The sequence below is a fragment of the Pelophylax lessonae genome (genome assembly GCF_965119305.1).
Source record: "Pelophylax lessonae genome assembly, chromosome: 12".
Taxonomy (NCBI): Eukaryota; Metazoa; Chordata; class Amphibia; order Anura; family Ranidae; genus Pelophylax; species Pelophylax lessonae.
Genome location: NC_138779.1, coordinates 161,582,792 through 161,599,140, shown reverse-complemented (window position 1 = coordinate 161,599,140; position 16,349 = coordinate 161,582,792). Strand labels below are relative to the sequence as shown.

The 16,349-nt window shown below is 44.4% G+C and overlaps 1 protein-coding gene across 2 annotated transcripts in view; it reads right to left on the bottom strand.

Moving 5' to 3' along the window:
* CNOT3 (CCR4-NOT transcription complex subunit 3) overlaps nucleotides 1–16,349 on the bottom strand; it is an 894,807-nt gene that overhangs the window by 20,341 nt on the left and 858,117 nt on the right. For both annotated transcript variants that reach the window (XM_082273841.1, XM_082273842.1), the window contains exon 17: nucleotides 3,925–4,050. In XM_082273841.1, the coding sequence (XP_082129967.1) occupies nucleotides 3,925–4,050 (126 nt within the window). The remainder of the gene's footprint in view (nucleotides 1–3,924; nucleotides 4,051–16,349) is intronic.

Sequence of the window (16,349 nt, the reverse complement as noted above, 5' to 3'; positions counted from 1 at the left end):
CCGCCCGATGGAGATCTCGGAAGCGATCGGGGGTTAAATGAAGATTTGAGGGAAGGAATCTGTCTGCTGGGCGTGATCGAAACTCCATCTTGTACCCTGACCGAATGAGTTCTTGAACCCACCTGTCCTGAATTTTGGCCCGCCAAGGTTCAGGAAAATAGCGCAGACATCCCCCCACCCCTGAAACGGGTGAGGGCGCCCCTTCAGGTCGAAGCGGACTCAACCACAGTGCCAGTGTGGGCAGCTTTTGACTTGCCCGCCCAAGGCTTCTTCTGGTTTACTAGAGGCCTTGAAGGACTTACCTTTGTCTTGTGCCTTGAAGGCACGAAAGGACCCCTGGTTAGGTTTAAAGGAGGGACCCCGCTTGCCGCGGAATGATTTTCCCCTGGACACCTGGGGCAAGAGAGCGCTCTTGCCCCCTGTGATCCCCTTGACCAGTTCATCCAAGAGAGTCCCCTAAAAGACGACTCCCCGCATAAGGGATGTCAGACACTGTCTTCTTGGAAGATTGGTCGACCGACCAGCTTTTTAACCAAACAAAGCTACGAATCGCAACTGTGACCGCTGAAAGTCGTGCGACTAAAGGGGCCTCATCTAAGGCCACGTCACACAGGTATAAAACAGCCTGACCCATTTGATCCACCATCTACAGAGCAGCAGGAGAGGCGGAGTCAGCAATCAGAGTGCGCTTAAGCGCCTTGGCCCACTCCACAACGGCCTGAGATACCATTACCGAAGCGAACACTGGTTTCAGCAAGGAACCCGCTACATAGTTACATAGTAGGTGAGGTTGAATAGAGACAATAGTCCATCCAGTTCAACCTGTGTAGGTGTGTGTGGCTGTAATCATCTCACATACCCCTGAATGTTCTGATCCTTGAGATGTAAGTCTAAGAGTCTTTTGAAAGCCACCATACTACCCGCCGAAACCACCTCTTGTGGTAGAGAATTCCACAATTTTGTAGCCCTAACAGTAAAGAACCCCCCACGTTGCCTGAGGTTAAAACGCTTCTCCTCTAATCGCATTGTATGCCCTCGAGTCCTCATGCAATCCCTTCGAATGAACAGCTTTTTTTTCTAAGCTGGGATCCCCATTAAGATATTTATAAATTGCTATCATGTCCCCCCTATCGCTACCAGATAGATGTGGCGGGAAAAAGTTTCCACCCGCCTATCCGCCGGGTCTTTAAACACCGGAGAATCCTCTGTGGGCATTAAAGTGGCCTTATTTAACCTGCACACAGTGTGGTCCACCTTAGGAGCCGCAGTCCAGCGAGAATCCACCGGATCCGCAAAGGGATAACTGTACTGAAATCTCTTTGGCACCACAAAATTACGTTTCAAATGACGCCATTGTTCATTCACGGTATCGTGAAACTCTGCGGGACAAGGAAAAACCTGACCCGATTTTTGGGCTTTGCGGGTACCAAAGGAAGACTGCTTACCCGACAGGTGGGGCTCATCATCCAAATTTAAAGTGTCTTTCACAGAGCTAATAAGCGCGGACACCGCAGCGCGGTCCCATGCTGATCCGGAGGAGGAATCCTCCTCCACATCCGACAGAGGACTGAGACCCCTCAGGGGGTACGCTGTTCGTGTCAACCAAATCTGGCTCTGAATCAGAAGACTGAGAGGGCATAGGCCTTTTCTTAGAAACCCAGTCAGACATCAACAAATCCACTTTTAACGCTAAAGTCGCAAGTGCAGCAGTAAGGGAGACTATAGCAAAGGATTCAGGAGTACCTGGACCCTCTACCAGATCTGGGGGGAATTTGCTATCAATTTGAATGACTCTGGCCCTTTAAATCGGCTAATCCCGCGGTCCCCACCGCAAATGGAGAGCAAGTCCTGTGCTACAGGAAACTGCAAAAAATGAATGCTAGCAGGAATGCAGGCCAGGAAACACAATAAAAGCCCCCCACAGTGTGCTATACTTGCTACGCTGCTGAATCGATCTGAATGTAAAGAAAGAGGAAGTGACCTCACGCCTCTAGAGGCAGACACAGCCCTGAGCCACAAGAAAATGGTTGCCAATACAAGCCTATGGGAAAAGCTCTGTCCACATAAGGACATTTTGCCCACACTAAAGATGGCGCCTGATCGGCGCCAACCGCATAGTAGAAAATGGCTGCTGCCCTCACAATGAGGCCAAACAGCCTACACACCTAAAATTGCGGCAGCGCAGTTTTGCGCCAATTGCGGCCCCCACACCATGTACTGTTCCCCAAATAGTTGCACAAGCACCTTAGGGACATAGGAGACCCCCGCAACCCCCCATACAGCGGTGGAACCGCCACAGCGCCCCCACAGAGACCGGGAAGGGACACACAGGGACCGCACCTACAGACACGAGGGGGACATTACAGAACCCATACTGAACTGCCATCCCCATAAAACAGAGGGCCCACATACACACCCCAACAGACAATGCCAGAGACAGAGGGGTAGCATGGTACTCACCGGTCCACTGAAAACGTGGGTACCGCTCTGTGACAGAAAGTCTCCCACTTTGAGTGGTGGTGCCGTCAGCCGAAGGGGACGCTAGCAACATGCAGGCGTACCGCAGTTGAGACATCCCGGCAAAGATAGCAACTTCGCAGGCTTGAGGTCAGGGACATAGTCATTTGCAAGGCCTGGGCGTACCAATAACCTGCAGGCTGGGATTCCTTAAGGCTCTAGAATAACCAATGCGATTCCCAGCTGCGCAAACACTGTAGTCTTCCGAAGTCCGACTAATTAAGCGCAGGAACAAATAAAAAGCTATCTTTTAAAGAAAGAAATACTTCTCTAGAGAGAAAAAAAAGAAGAAAGAAAGCTGAGACCACAGCCCCAGCCAGGGGAAAGCCATCCTACTCCTAAGCTAGGCAGCAGCAAACTGAATTGGGAATGAAGCTAGCTGGGGGTATTGACCATAGGGACAGCCCCCTGTAATGTGTCTATACAAAGTTTTTGTGAATATTCTAACAAAATCTTCTGCCTAGCTTACTCCTGTGGAGAAGGCCAATACCCAGACGTGCAGATTGTATGAGTGGGCGGCGACTGTCAGAGGACGTAAGAGAAAAATCATTTTTTTTTTTAATTCTACAGGTTATGTGCATTTAGAAAATATATGGTTTAGGGGTTCTTTAACAAACACTGAAAACTGTAAAGTAAAAATGATGACCTCCCGATTTTTAAGAGTAATAGTTTTTTTTTTACAGTTTTGAATACCTTCAGTTTTAACCATTTCACAAAATGGCTACATTTTATTTACAAATATTTGTTATTTAATAACTCTATACAGTTTTAGCTTTTATATTTAGTAGGCATCAAACAGAAAATGTGTAAGTTTTGCCATGTATGTATCCACTATTTATGATTTTAGTCTGTTTTTAGCAAAAGTATTGTTTGATAAACGTGTGTAAATATCACAGGGCCTAAAAAAAACAAAATCAGTAGCACCTTCTTTTTATTCTACTCATCCCTTGCTTAAAAAAAATGTATGGTTTAGGGGATCTTTCCAAACTCTGAAAGCTGTAAGGGAAACATAATAAACAAAAATTTCAAAAATGGTCTGGCCACCTGAGTTTAAAAGTGGAGGGGCTTGTCAGCTAAAGGGCTAAGCTTTAGCCTGTTCGATTTTTAAAAATCACTTCTGGTTCAGGTTCCTTTTTGTAGGATTGCAAAAAGTCATGATGAAAAGTAAAACCAACAGAGGCAAGAAGTCTGTTCTTGAGATTTCTTCTTGTACATACAAACGGCAAAACTATGTACTGAAGCCAAAGAGGAGTATTGATATTAGAATTTTTCTATACAATAGCCTAAGCAGCGAGTAGCTGTAAAACATCAGTAGATGATCTTATCTAGAATCTGTATGGATCAAGTACACAGGTATGCTGGATATACTTATCAGATACTCTGATTAAGAAAATAAATTACACATACCTGCTCAAATTCATCAGTTATGGTCTTAGGCTCCTCGTGCCTTTGAAACCACATCATGTATTTGGTGTGAAACCTCCAAGACTGTTTCTTCAATGCTTTAGCAGCTAAATACTGTGCTTTAGTGCCCTAAAAGAGGAACAAGAAAACAAAACTTATGTGTGTATGTCAAGCCACCAACTTGTTCTAATTTCTCTTACTTCCTGTTCTGTGGACAACAGTTTTGCCAGAAGAAAAAGAGGGAAAATCTGCAACAGGGACACATACAAAAAATACAAATATAACAGGGGTTCAAGCCTTCCCTTACTCTTCTAAAGAAAAGCACTCCTGTCTTTGTTGCAGTTGAGTGTTCCCCTCACTGCCTAACATGGTCTGGATTGATGTCGTTTTTAAACCCTGGTCCATGGTCTAAAACTAGGAACTAAAGTTTTTGCTGGACAAACTTAAAGTTGGTTACACACACCTATACACATATTAATGTGTTGCGGTTTCCTTTGAATGCGTTCATTTTTAATAGCATTCCAAGGCACTAAAGGAATGCACATCTTTGATACACCTGCACTGCAGCTCACCATGCATTGTGGTGTGCTGTATAAGGAAAAATAGTTCAGGTGAATTTTTGGGTCCTTGGGATGTATTGGCAAGCTCATTCAAGCTCAAAAGGTTGCCTTGACATGAATGTACCAGACTGGAAAAGTCTGAATAGGTATCTGGGACACTCGGGTACATTTTCTATTAATACATCTAATTAAAATTTTTACTAGTCATTCAAATATTCATTCATTCAGCGATTTACCCACAGGCTACGCAAGGGTTTTTTTTACAGGAAGGGCAATAAGATTGTGGAACTCTCTTCCACAAATGGTAGTAACTGTGGGGAGTCTGGCTACTTTTAAAAGACTCATGGACATACATCTCCAAGATAAAAACATTCAGGGGTATGGGAAATGAATACATCCACACACACCTACACAGGTTGAACTGGATGGACTATTGTCTTTATTCAACCTCAACTACTATGTAAAATATAGTTATAACAAAATGCAGTCTTGTAGCAAAAGGTAAACTCTATTTAAGTATTTAACCCTGTTATGGCTGCCTACATATAGGGGAACAAAAAAAAAGAAAATCCTGAATTTAATTTGACTTTTGTCACTAGAAAATCTCTCATTATTGGTAGCTATGGAGTTATAGGAAAATTGTTGTGCAATCAAACTGCAGTTTAGCCAATAAAAATAGGATTTATGTACTTACCGTTAAATCCATTTCTCGGAGTTCCTTGATGGACACAGTACTCCATATTCAGAACCATAGGGTTATATCGCCCCCTACAGGAGTAGGACACTAGGCAGAGAAACACTTGGCAATGCCTATGAGCATTCCTAGCTGGTATACACCCCCCTCTCTGCTATAGGCCTAACAAGCAGTGTCAGAAGTAACAAAACTTCATAGAGTGGTGGGTGCTGTGTCCGTCAATGAACTCAGAGAAATGGATTTTACAGTAAGTACAAAAATCCTATTTTCTCTTTCGTTCACTGACAGACACAACACTCCATATTCAGAACCATAGACATGTCTCCAAGCAGTGCCAAACATGAGGGGTGGGAAAACAAAGAAAAACTCAAGGCTGAACACAAGAAGGCAACCAGGTAACAGGAGCTCAAAAAACAAAAAACAAAAAAAAACACAACAAAAACAACAACTGGAGCCCAACCTGAGCAATACACCACAAAAAAGAGGGGTCATACCCTCTAAACAGCAGCCTGCAAAACCTTGTGGCCAAAAGAAGCATTTGCAGATGCCAAAACACTTTTTTAGAAGTTTGTTGAAAGTGAGCACCGTCAAGCAAGTTACCACCTTGTAAACCTGTGCAACTGACGCCTGATGATGGAAGGTCCAAGAAGCACTAAGCACCAGAGTAGAGTGCGCCATTACAGGGAAAGGAATAGGCCTGAGTCAGTCTGTCTGATCTATCTGGAAATGGTCATAGAAGAAGCAGACAGCCCTTTTCTTGGCCCGTCCGTGATCACAAACAGTGAGTCTAACTCTGTGGCTGCAAGATGCACCCAAATGGCCTGAACCACAACCAGGGCATGCAATGAAAATTCCTTGGGATAAGCGGGCCTGGGACACAAAGAAGGCAACACAATGTCTTTATTCTAATGGAAGTCAGAGAACACCTTAGGTAGGAACGACGGACGTGGACAAAGAACCGCCTTATCCTTGTGGACCATCAGATAGGGGGTACGACATGATAACACCGCCAGTTCCGACACTGTGAGTAGAGGTCATGGCCACCAAAAAAGCCACCTTCTGTGACAGCATAAGCAGGGGAATCCCCCGAAAATTTTCAAAGGTAGGCTTTTTGGAGAAGAGAGCACCAAGTTTAAATCCCACGGCTAAAAAGATTGCACCAGCTTGAATAAAAGTATGCACCAATAAATGTGTTGCTAAGGGCTGCTGAAAGAAGATCGCCAAGGCACCTGGCTCTTGATGGTGCTCATGGGTAACGCCTGCTCAACACCTCGTTGAAGGAAGTTCAAAATCTGAGCCACTGAAAAACAACGAGGGTGAAAACCAATCGACTCACAACACGAAATGTACGCTTTCCATTAGCTGCAAGTACTCCATTCAAGTACAACATTTTAAGTACAGTGAAGAGATATTGCAGGAGACTGAAGAGTTTGAAGAGATACTGAAAGAGATTGGCTTGGAGTTTGCAACTGACTCATCTGTTTTTTGCTGACCATTGCTTGAGAAGAGGTAAGGAATTTGGTCAGGTGTTTGCTATTGTGCATTTGCTAATGAGATCAGCTCATTAAGGTGTTACATTTGTTGCTGGGGGAGGAGCTGTGAAGGAGTGTGTATATATTTAGAGACATACTCATTAGCTGGCCTAATTCATTAGCTGCAAGTACTCCATTCAAGTACAACATTTTAAGTACAGTGAAGAGATATTGCAGAAGATAGTCAGGAGGTAGGCTGGAAGGTGGGGGAAAAAAAAAAAAAAAAAGGTAAGATTTGTTTGACTTAAATTTACAATTTTTTTTCTCCTCTTTAACCACTTAAGCCCCGGAGGATTTGGCTGCTAAACGACCAGAGGGTATTTTGCGATTCGGCACTGCGTGACTTTAACGGACAATTGCGCGGTCGTGCGACGCTGTACCTAAACGAATTTGGCGTCCTTTTTTTCCCACAAACAGAGCCTTCTTTTGGCGGTATTTGATCACCTGTGCGATTTTTTGATCACGCGCTATAAACAAAAAAAGAGCGTAAATTTTGCAAAAATAGCAATATTTTTCCCTTTTTTTTATATGAAATTCCCCCCCAAAAAAATGTAAAAATCAAAATTTTAATATTTTCGGCCAATTTGTTTTATGCTACCTATGTTTGGTAAAAAAAATCGCAAAAAGCGTATTTTGATTGGTTTGCGCAAAAGTTATTGCGTTTACTAACAAAGGGAAAGATTTTTGTCATTTTTGTTGTTTTTTTTTTTAACGCGTAATGGCGGCGATCTGCGATTTTTTTGCGGTACTGCGACATTGCGGCGGACAGATCGGACCCTTGACTGACATTTGTGACACTTTTGGGGTTACCAGTGACATTTCTACAGTAATCAGTGCTATATATATGCACTGTTACTGTAAAAATACACTGGTAGTGAAGGGGTTAACTTTATTTGAGAGGGAGGGGCTGTGTGTGTCCCTAGGGGCGTGATTCTAACTGTGATTGGCTGTGGCTTCAACTGTATGCAGAGTGATCAATGGATCTACATAGTAGATCCATGTGATCATCTCTCATACAGAGAGGAGAATGACAGGCAGCTTGTTTACACAAGCTGCCTGACATTCTCCCTCTCCCCCGCCGATCGCAGAGTGGCCGGCGGCGATCGGGTCCGCCGGTCACACGCGCGGGGGGGTCCGTGACCACGCGGGAGCGTGCCTCCGGCGGCGCGCGCTCGCTCCCTAAACCCTCACAGGCGAGCGACGTAGACCTACGTCACTTTGCCTGTGAGGGGCTGACCGCCGCCGTAGATAGTCGAAATGGCAGATGGGTTACTGTATGTTCTGGAAGACTTAGAGTGGTGGATAGAAGACATGTCCCACAGTCGGTGGTTCTCCATAATTCATTTGCAGCACTCTCAGAATGTAAGGACAACATGGATATGGACTCAAGCACAGAGGGTGAGAAACCATCGACTTCTATGTCTAATGTATGCAAGACTGCAGCCAAGGACAAAAAAGATAAAGTGAAGTCTCAAAGGAAGCAGCTGTTGCTGGGTGATTCAATCATAAGAAGTGTGGAGCTTAAAGAAAATGGTTTTGTGAGATGTCTCCCTGGTGCTACTGCTAGACGAGATAGAAGACGTATTATTAATATTGTTAAGCAAGCAAAGCAGGAAGGGGACGTGGATGTTCTTGTCCATCTAGGGACAAATGACCTGGCTTGCAATGAAGTGTCAGAGGTGAAAAAAATCTTTTATCACACTTGGTAATGACGTACAGGATTTTGCATCCACCATTTCATTTTCTGAAGTTCTGCCTGTGCATAATGTTCAGAATGATAGGCAGAGGCGCATAAAGGAGTTCAACATATGGCTTAGTAAATGGTGTCAAGAGCAAGGATTTGGCTTTGTTTCTCATCATAGCTCTACTTGGAATAGAAAGGAACTGTACAAAAAAGATAGTTTGCATCTTTCTCTCAAAGGAACAAATGTACTTAGTGAACAACTCCAAGAATTTGCGAAAGAGTATTTAAACTAGGAAGGGGGGGCAAAAGAGTGAAAATACAAGAGTCCAATTGCCCCCCGAAACAATGCCAGAACAGGTCAGAAGCACAGAGGTTAAGAAATGATAAGCTCAGAGTCCTGTCTACAAATGCTCGCAGTTTAGGTAAAAAAAATCAATGAACTTGGGTCAATAATGGCATCTGAGAATGTAGATTTAGTGGCTGTTACGGAGACAAGGTTTAATGAAAGAAATGAATGGGACATAACCATACCAGGGTACTCTTTATACAGAAGAGACAGAGAAGGCAAGAAAGGAGGAGGAGTGGCCCTGTATGTGAAAGATAGCATTAAATCTAACCTAATACAAGTTGGTGAGGCCAACATAGAGTCAGTTTGGGTTACGTTGCAGTTTGCTAATCATGCAGTAACTCGTGTAGGTGTGATATATAGACCAACTGGTCAAGTTAAAGAACTAGATGATCTACTAGTTGAAGAAATAGCTAAAATGACAATGAAAGGAGAAGTTATCATTATGGGAGATTTCAATCTTCCAGATATAAACTGGAAAACCAAAATAGCAAGTTCTACCAGGAGTACAGATATTCTAAATTCCCTACTGGGGTTGTCTCTGCAACAAGTGGTTGAGGAGCCAACCCGGAGGGAGGCCATTTTGGATTTGGTATTCACAAATGGGGATTCGGTATATGATGTCATTGTAGGCGAAACCTTGGGATCTAGTGATCGCCAGTCAGTGTGGTTTAATATAAGAACTGTGAAAGAGTCACACCACACAAAAACAAAAGTTTTAGATTTTAGAAAAACAGACTTTTCAAAAATGAAATTAGTTATAAATGAGTCCTTATCAGACTGGAACGGATTACATTGAGTCCAGGAGAAATGGGACTACTTAAAAGGTGCATTATTGAAGGCAACAGAAAATTGCATTAGACTTGTCAGTAAAAGCAAAAAAAGGAAGAGACCACTGTGGTACTCAGCAGAAGTGGCCCAAATCATTAAAAATAAAAAGCTAGCATTTAGTAATTATAAAAAAACCCAGAGCAATGAAGATAAGGAAATCTACAAGATTAGGCAGAAAGAGGCCAAGCAAGTTATAAGAACTTCTAAAGCGCAGGCAGAAGAAAAACTAGCTCAGTCTATGAAAAAGGGGGATAAGACATTATTTAGATATATAAATGAAAAAAGGAAATTAAAACAAGGAATAACTAAATTAAAAACAAAGGATGGAAGGTATGTAGAAGAGAATAAAGGGCTAGCCGACTGCCTTAATGAATACTTCTGTTCAGTTTTTACAGAAGAAAAAGAAGGAGAAGGACCTCCACTTGAAAGGATGACTAATGAATCGTTTGATGCATGTGTCTTTACAGAGGAAGACGTTCTAAGATTGCTGTCTAAAGTGAAGACAAATAAGTCACAGGGTCCTGATGAGATACACCCAAAATTATTAAAAGAGCTTAGTGGTGAGCTGGCAAAACATTAACAGATTTATTTAACCAATCATTAGTAACAGGAGTCGTCCCGGAAGATTGGAAATTGGCAAATGTCGTGCCCATTCACAAGAAAGGTAGTAGGGAGGAATCGAGCAACTATAGACCAGTGAGTCTGACATCAATAGTAGGCAAATTAATGGAAACCCTATTAAAGGATAGGATTGTGGAACATCTTAAATCCCATGGATTGCAAGATGAAAAACAACATGGGTTTACTTCAGGGAGATCATGTCAAACAAATCTTCTAGATTTTTTTGACTGGGTGACTAAAATAATAGACGGTGGAGGTGCAGTAGACACTGCATATCTAGATTTTAGTAAGGCTTTTGACACTGTCCCACATAGAAGACTTATCAATAAACTGCAGTCATTGAGCATGGACTCCCATATTGTTGAGTGGATTAGGCAGTGGCTGAGTGACAGACAACAGAGGGTTGTAGTCAATGGAGAACATTCAGAACAAGGTCATGTTACCAGTGGGGTACCTCAGGGATCTGTACTGGGACCAATTTTGTTTAATATCTTCATAAGTGATATTGCAAAAGGCCTCGATGGTAAGGTTTGTCTTTTTGCTGATGAGACAAAGATATGCAACAGGGTTGATGTTCCTGGAGGGAAACGCCAAATGGAAAAGGATTTAGGAAAACTAGAAGAATGGTCAGAACTCTGGCAACTGAAATTTAATGTGGATAAGTGCAAGATAATGCACCTGGGTCGTAAAAACCCAAGGGCAGAATATAGAATATTTGACACAGCCCTGACCTCAGTATCTGAGGAAAGGGATTTAGGAGTAATTATTTCAGAAGACTTAAAGGTGGGAAGACAATGTAATAGAGCAGCACGAAATGCCAGCAGAATGCTTGGATGTATAGGGAGAGGTATAAGCAGTAGAAAGAGAGAAGTGCTTATGCCGCTGTACAGAACACTGGTGAGACCTCACTTGGAGTATTGTGCGCAGTACTGGAGGCCATATCTCCAGAAGGATATAGATACTCTAGAGAGAGTTCAGAGAAGAGCTACTAAACTAGTACATGGATTGCAGGAAAAAAACTTACCAGGAAAGGTTAAAAGGACCTTAACATGTATAGCTTGGAAGAAAGAAGAGACAGAGGGGATATGATAGAAACTTTTAAATACATAAAGGGAATCAACTCGGTAAAGGAGGAGAGCATATTTAAAAGAAGAAAAACTACCACAAGAGGACACAGTTTTAAAATTAGAGGGGCAAAGGTTTAAAAGTAATATGAGGAAGTATTACTTTACTGAGAGAGTAGTGGATGCATGGAATAACCTTCCTGCAGAAGTGGTAGCTGCAAATACAGTGAAGGAGTTTAAGCATGCATGGGATAGGCATAAGGCTATCCTTCATATAAGATAGGGCCAGGGACTATTCAGAGGATTCAGATATATTGGGCAGACTAGATGGGCCAAATGGTTCTTATCTGCCGACACATTCTATGTTTCTACCCTGTGAGCAGAGGTGATAGCCACCAAAAAAGCCAGGAGGAGGGAAGGCATAGATCAGATATACTAGCCCCACTGGGCCACTAGAGCGTCCATGGCATCCGACAGAGGACCTTGCCACAAACCTTGGTACCTTTCTGTTGAGCCGATACGCCAACAGGTCCACCTCAGGGGTACCCCACCGTAGACATATCCGATGAAACAAGTCCGGATGAATGGACCACTTCCCTTGGTCCAACGCGAACAGATCCATGTCCGGGGATCCCCATCGGGCACACAGCATCTGAAACACCTCCGGGTGTAGGGACCATTCCCCCTGGCCCAGGGTCTGACGGCTCAGATAATCGGCCTGCCAGTTCTCCACACCTGGAATGTGAACTGCCGAAAGCGCCGAGACCTGCGTCTCGGCCCAAGACAGAATCTCGGCCACCTCCTTGACTGCCCGGGCACTCCTGGTGCCCCCTTGTTGATTGATTTAAGCCACCGCAGTTGCGTTGTCCATCTGCACACGCACAGGGCGGCCCCCGAAGCCGATCTGACCAACGGAGCAAAACTAGTCTGATCGCTCTCAGTTCAAAGACATTGATCGGTAGAGAGGATTCCTCCTCCGACCAAGTGCCCTGGGCAGACAAATTGGCGTCCATGGTGATCACCATCCATAACAACGGCCGGAAGGATTTCCCTTCCGTCAGAGCCGGAGACTGGAGCCACCATAGAAGATCCGCTCTGACTTGGTGGCTCAAAGATATCCTCCTGTCCAAGGACTGAGGATGCCTGTCCCAGGACTGAGGATGCCTGTCCCACCTGGCCAGAATCTCCACTTGCAGAGATCGTGTGTGGAACTGTGCAAATGGTACTGCCTCGAAGGCTGACACCATCAATCCCAGGGACCGCATGCAGGTTCTGAACGATGAGGATTCGTTGTCCCTGAGGGACCGGACCTCGTTCTGTAGAGTCCGGAGTTTGTCCTCCGGCAGGAAGACTTTCGCCTGGGCGGAGTCGAGAACCATCCCCAGGTAAGGGAGGCGAACAGAAGGAGACAATGTCGACTTCTGAAAATTGATGGTCCACCCGAACTCCTGGAGCATCTGAACCGTGGTTGACAGATCGTGCAACAGAGTGGCACTGGAGCTCGACCTTAACAGGAGATCGTCCAGATATCCAAGGATTACAATCCCCTGCGCCCGCAACAGGGCCAGGACACGAGCCAATACTGGTAAACACCCTTGGAGCTGAAGCGAGACCGAAAGGCAACGCCACAAACTGATAGTGCTCCTCCGCGATTGCGAATCAGAGGTACCTCTGATGACCTTCGTAAATGGCGATGTGTAAATATGCATCCTTGAGGTCGATGGAAGCCAGGAAATCTCCCGGGCTCAGGGAGGCCACCACCGATCGGAGGGATTCCATGCGGAACTTTTGAACCCGCACGAAGCAGTTCAGAAACTTTAAGTCCAGAATTGGACGCACCTTGCCCTCCTTTCTGGGCACCGTGAACAGATTTGAGTAGAAACCCCGAAACCTGTCCCGATGTGGCACCGGGACTATCACCCCCTGGGCGAGGAGATCCTGAACCGCCCGTTGAAGATCACAAACGATCTGGGGTCAAATGAAGATTTGAGAGAAAAAAATCTGTCTGCTGGGGCAGCAGTGTGCTTTTACCCCCAGTGACCCCTTAACCAATTCATCCAGTGAGTCCCCAAAAAGGCGACTTTCTTTTATTGACAGACACAGTGCTCCATATTCAGAACCATAGGGACATCCTAAAGCAGTGCCAAAACATGAGGGGTGGGACAACAAAAAATCCCAGGGCTAAACACAAAAAGAGCCAGGTAACAGGAGCTCAAAAAAAAAAAAAAAAAAAAAAACTAGAGCCCAACCTAAACAGGGACCACTTCCCTTGGTCCAACGCCTGCCAACAGATAGTCCGCCTGCCAATTTTTCCCACCTGGAATGTGTACGACAGAGAGGGCCAGAACATAGCGTTCTGTGCTTGCTACTTCCAGAGCCAACACACTTTTTGTTCTGCCCTGGTGATTAACATAAGCCACCGCCGTGGCACTGTCCGACTGGATCCGTACCAGGAGCCCCCGGAGCCGATCCATCCAGTGACCTAGGCACAGTCTGATCGCCTGAAGTTCCAAGACATTGATTGGTAGTCTGGATTCTTCCAGCATGCGACAACCCTGAACAGAGCTCAGCCCCAGGACACCTCGCTACCCGGACAGACTGGCATCCGTCGTGACCACTGTCCAATACAAGGGGAGAAAAGATTTGCACTGCTCAAGTTTCACGGCTCAGCCAAATCTGATTTTCTAGAGACTTTGGACATTTGTTCCATTTCACCAGGATCTCCCTCTGGAGGGACCTAGTATGGAACTGTGCAAATGGGACCTCCTCAAAAAGGTAAACACCATCAGGCCCAGCACTCGCATGCAGGTCTGGAGGAAAGACCTCCTGCGGGACAGCAACAGATGAATGGCAGCATGCAACTTCTGGAGTTTATCCAGAGGAAGAAACACTCTGACTAGACCTAAATCTAGAATCAGACCCAGATAATCCAATTTTCTGGACGGAATCAGGGCAGACCTCTGGTAGTTCAGAAGCCAACTGAACTCCTTCAGGGTCTGTATAGTGATCTCCATGTCGTCCATCAATGCAGATGAGGACTCACAAGAGGAGATCGTACAGGTAGCTCAGCACAGCAATTCTCTACTGATGTAGCAACGCCAGACCCGGGGCCAACACCTTCCTGAAGACCCGAGGAGAGGAGGTAATGCCACAAACTGATAGTGTTCCTCTCCCATAGCAAAGCGAAGAAAACGCTGGTGTCGGGCACATATTGGTATGTGTAAGCATCTTTGATGTCGATAGAGGCCAAGAAATCCACCTGATGTAGGGATGTCACCACTGTGCGAATGGACTCCATTTTGTATTTCTGTACCCGCACAATGTCCAGAATCGGACAAAGCTTGCCCTTTTTATTTGGGACCATAAACAGGTTTAAATAAAAACCTTGAAACAGTTCGGATACCAAAACCATCACTCACTGAAGCAACAGGTCCTGCACCCCGAAGATAGCTTGCAGCCGGTCCGGGGACAGATGTATGTTAGAAGGAAAAAACCTTAACGGAGAGCAAGAACCAAACTGTTTTGTAACCATACATAATTACTTCATGGACACATTTGATCCAAACAGCCTCTCCCCTGTAAACTGAAGATCAGCCAACCAGCATTTCACCATACCAAGAGCCTAATCGCAATCCCCACTGCTGACGACCTGCCCACCAACAGGGCTGAATCAAGGGATGTATCACACATGAATACCAGAGCTTGAGCCAACTGGTCTAGTAATTCCAGCAGTAACTTCCCCCATTCAGCAGCAGTCTGCGCCACCAGAACATTTTACAAAGGTAGTCTTTAACCTGTGAGCAGCCACCACGTGTAAATGGCGGGGCAACGATTCCACCCGGCTATCGACGGGATCCGGAAAAGTTGGCAATTTTTCCACCGGTACCAGAGACCCCTTATTCAACCTGGCCACCGGAGAATCTACTTTTGGTGGAACAGTCCACCTATTGAACACCGCCTACACAAAGGGATAACTGTGTGCAAAACGCTTAGGCACCACCATGTGCCTAATGCGTCTTCATACAATGGACAGATGTGGCTGGACTCTGGTCCGGCCACATCTGGAATATGCTGTCCACTTCTGGGCACCGGTCCTAAGGAAGGATGTGCTGGAACTGGAGAGAGTCCAGAGAAGAACAAAAATAATTAGGGGAATGGAGGGCATCGGCTATGAGGAAAGACTACAAGCACAACTTATTCTCTCTGGAGAAGAGACGATTGAGGGGGGATATGATATCAATGTACAAATACTGTACTGGCGACCCTAGCATTACGGGTCATACACACTATAAGATTTTCTGAAGACTTTTTCCTTTAGACATACCAAAACCATATAATATGAGGTTAAACCTAAACACTTTCAATTTGTATGCAATCTGGCAGGCCCTTTCACTACATAGAAAAGGTAAATCTGAAGGAAAAAGTCTTCAGAAAATCTTATAGTGTGTATGGCCCTTAAGGAACAAACTTTTTAGAGAAAGGGAATACAATAAGACACGTGGCCACTCACTAAAACTAGAGGAAAAACGTTTTAACCTTAAAATACGTAAAGGGTTCTTCACTGTCAGAGCAGTAAGGATGTGGAATTCTCTTACACAAGCAGTCATATCAGCAGGGAGCATCGATAGTTTCAAAAAAACTATTAGATGGGCACCTTAAAGACCACAACATACAGGGGTATTCAATATACGGTTAATAGCAAACACACACATCATAGGCTGAACTGGATGGACTGATGTCTTTTTTCAACCTCACAAACTATGTAACTAACAATTATTCTCATAATCTATTAGATGGCCGAGTATTGTTTCAATTAATCGGATAATAATCTTACAAAAAAATTGTGGTGTGCAATTTAGTTAATATGTAAAGTTTTTTTTAAAAAAAAAAGGCAATTTATTCTTAAATATCTCAATGCATTTGTCAATATAAATAACTATATAGTAAGGGAGCAAAATCTCTAATCCACTCTGAGAACAGACAGAATAATTTTTAGACAGTGTATGTGATTTTTGTTCAGAAATTCATTATAAAACTCAATATTAAAAGCAAGTGAAATTTTTAAACGACATTCTTTCATTCAGCGAATGTACAAA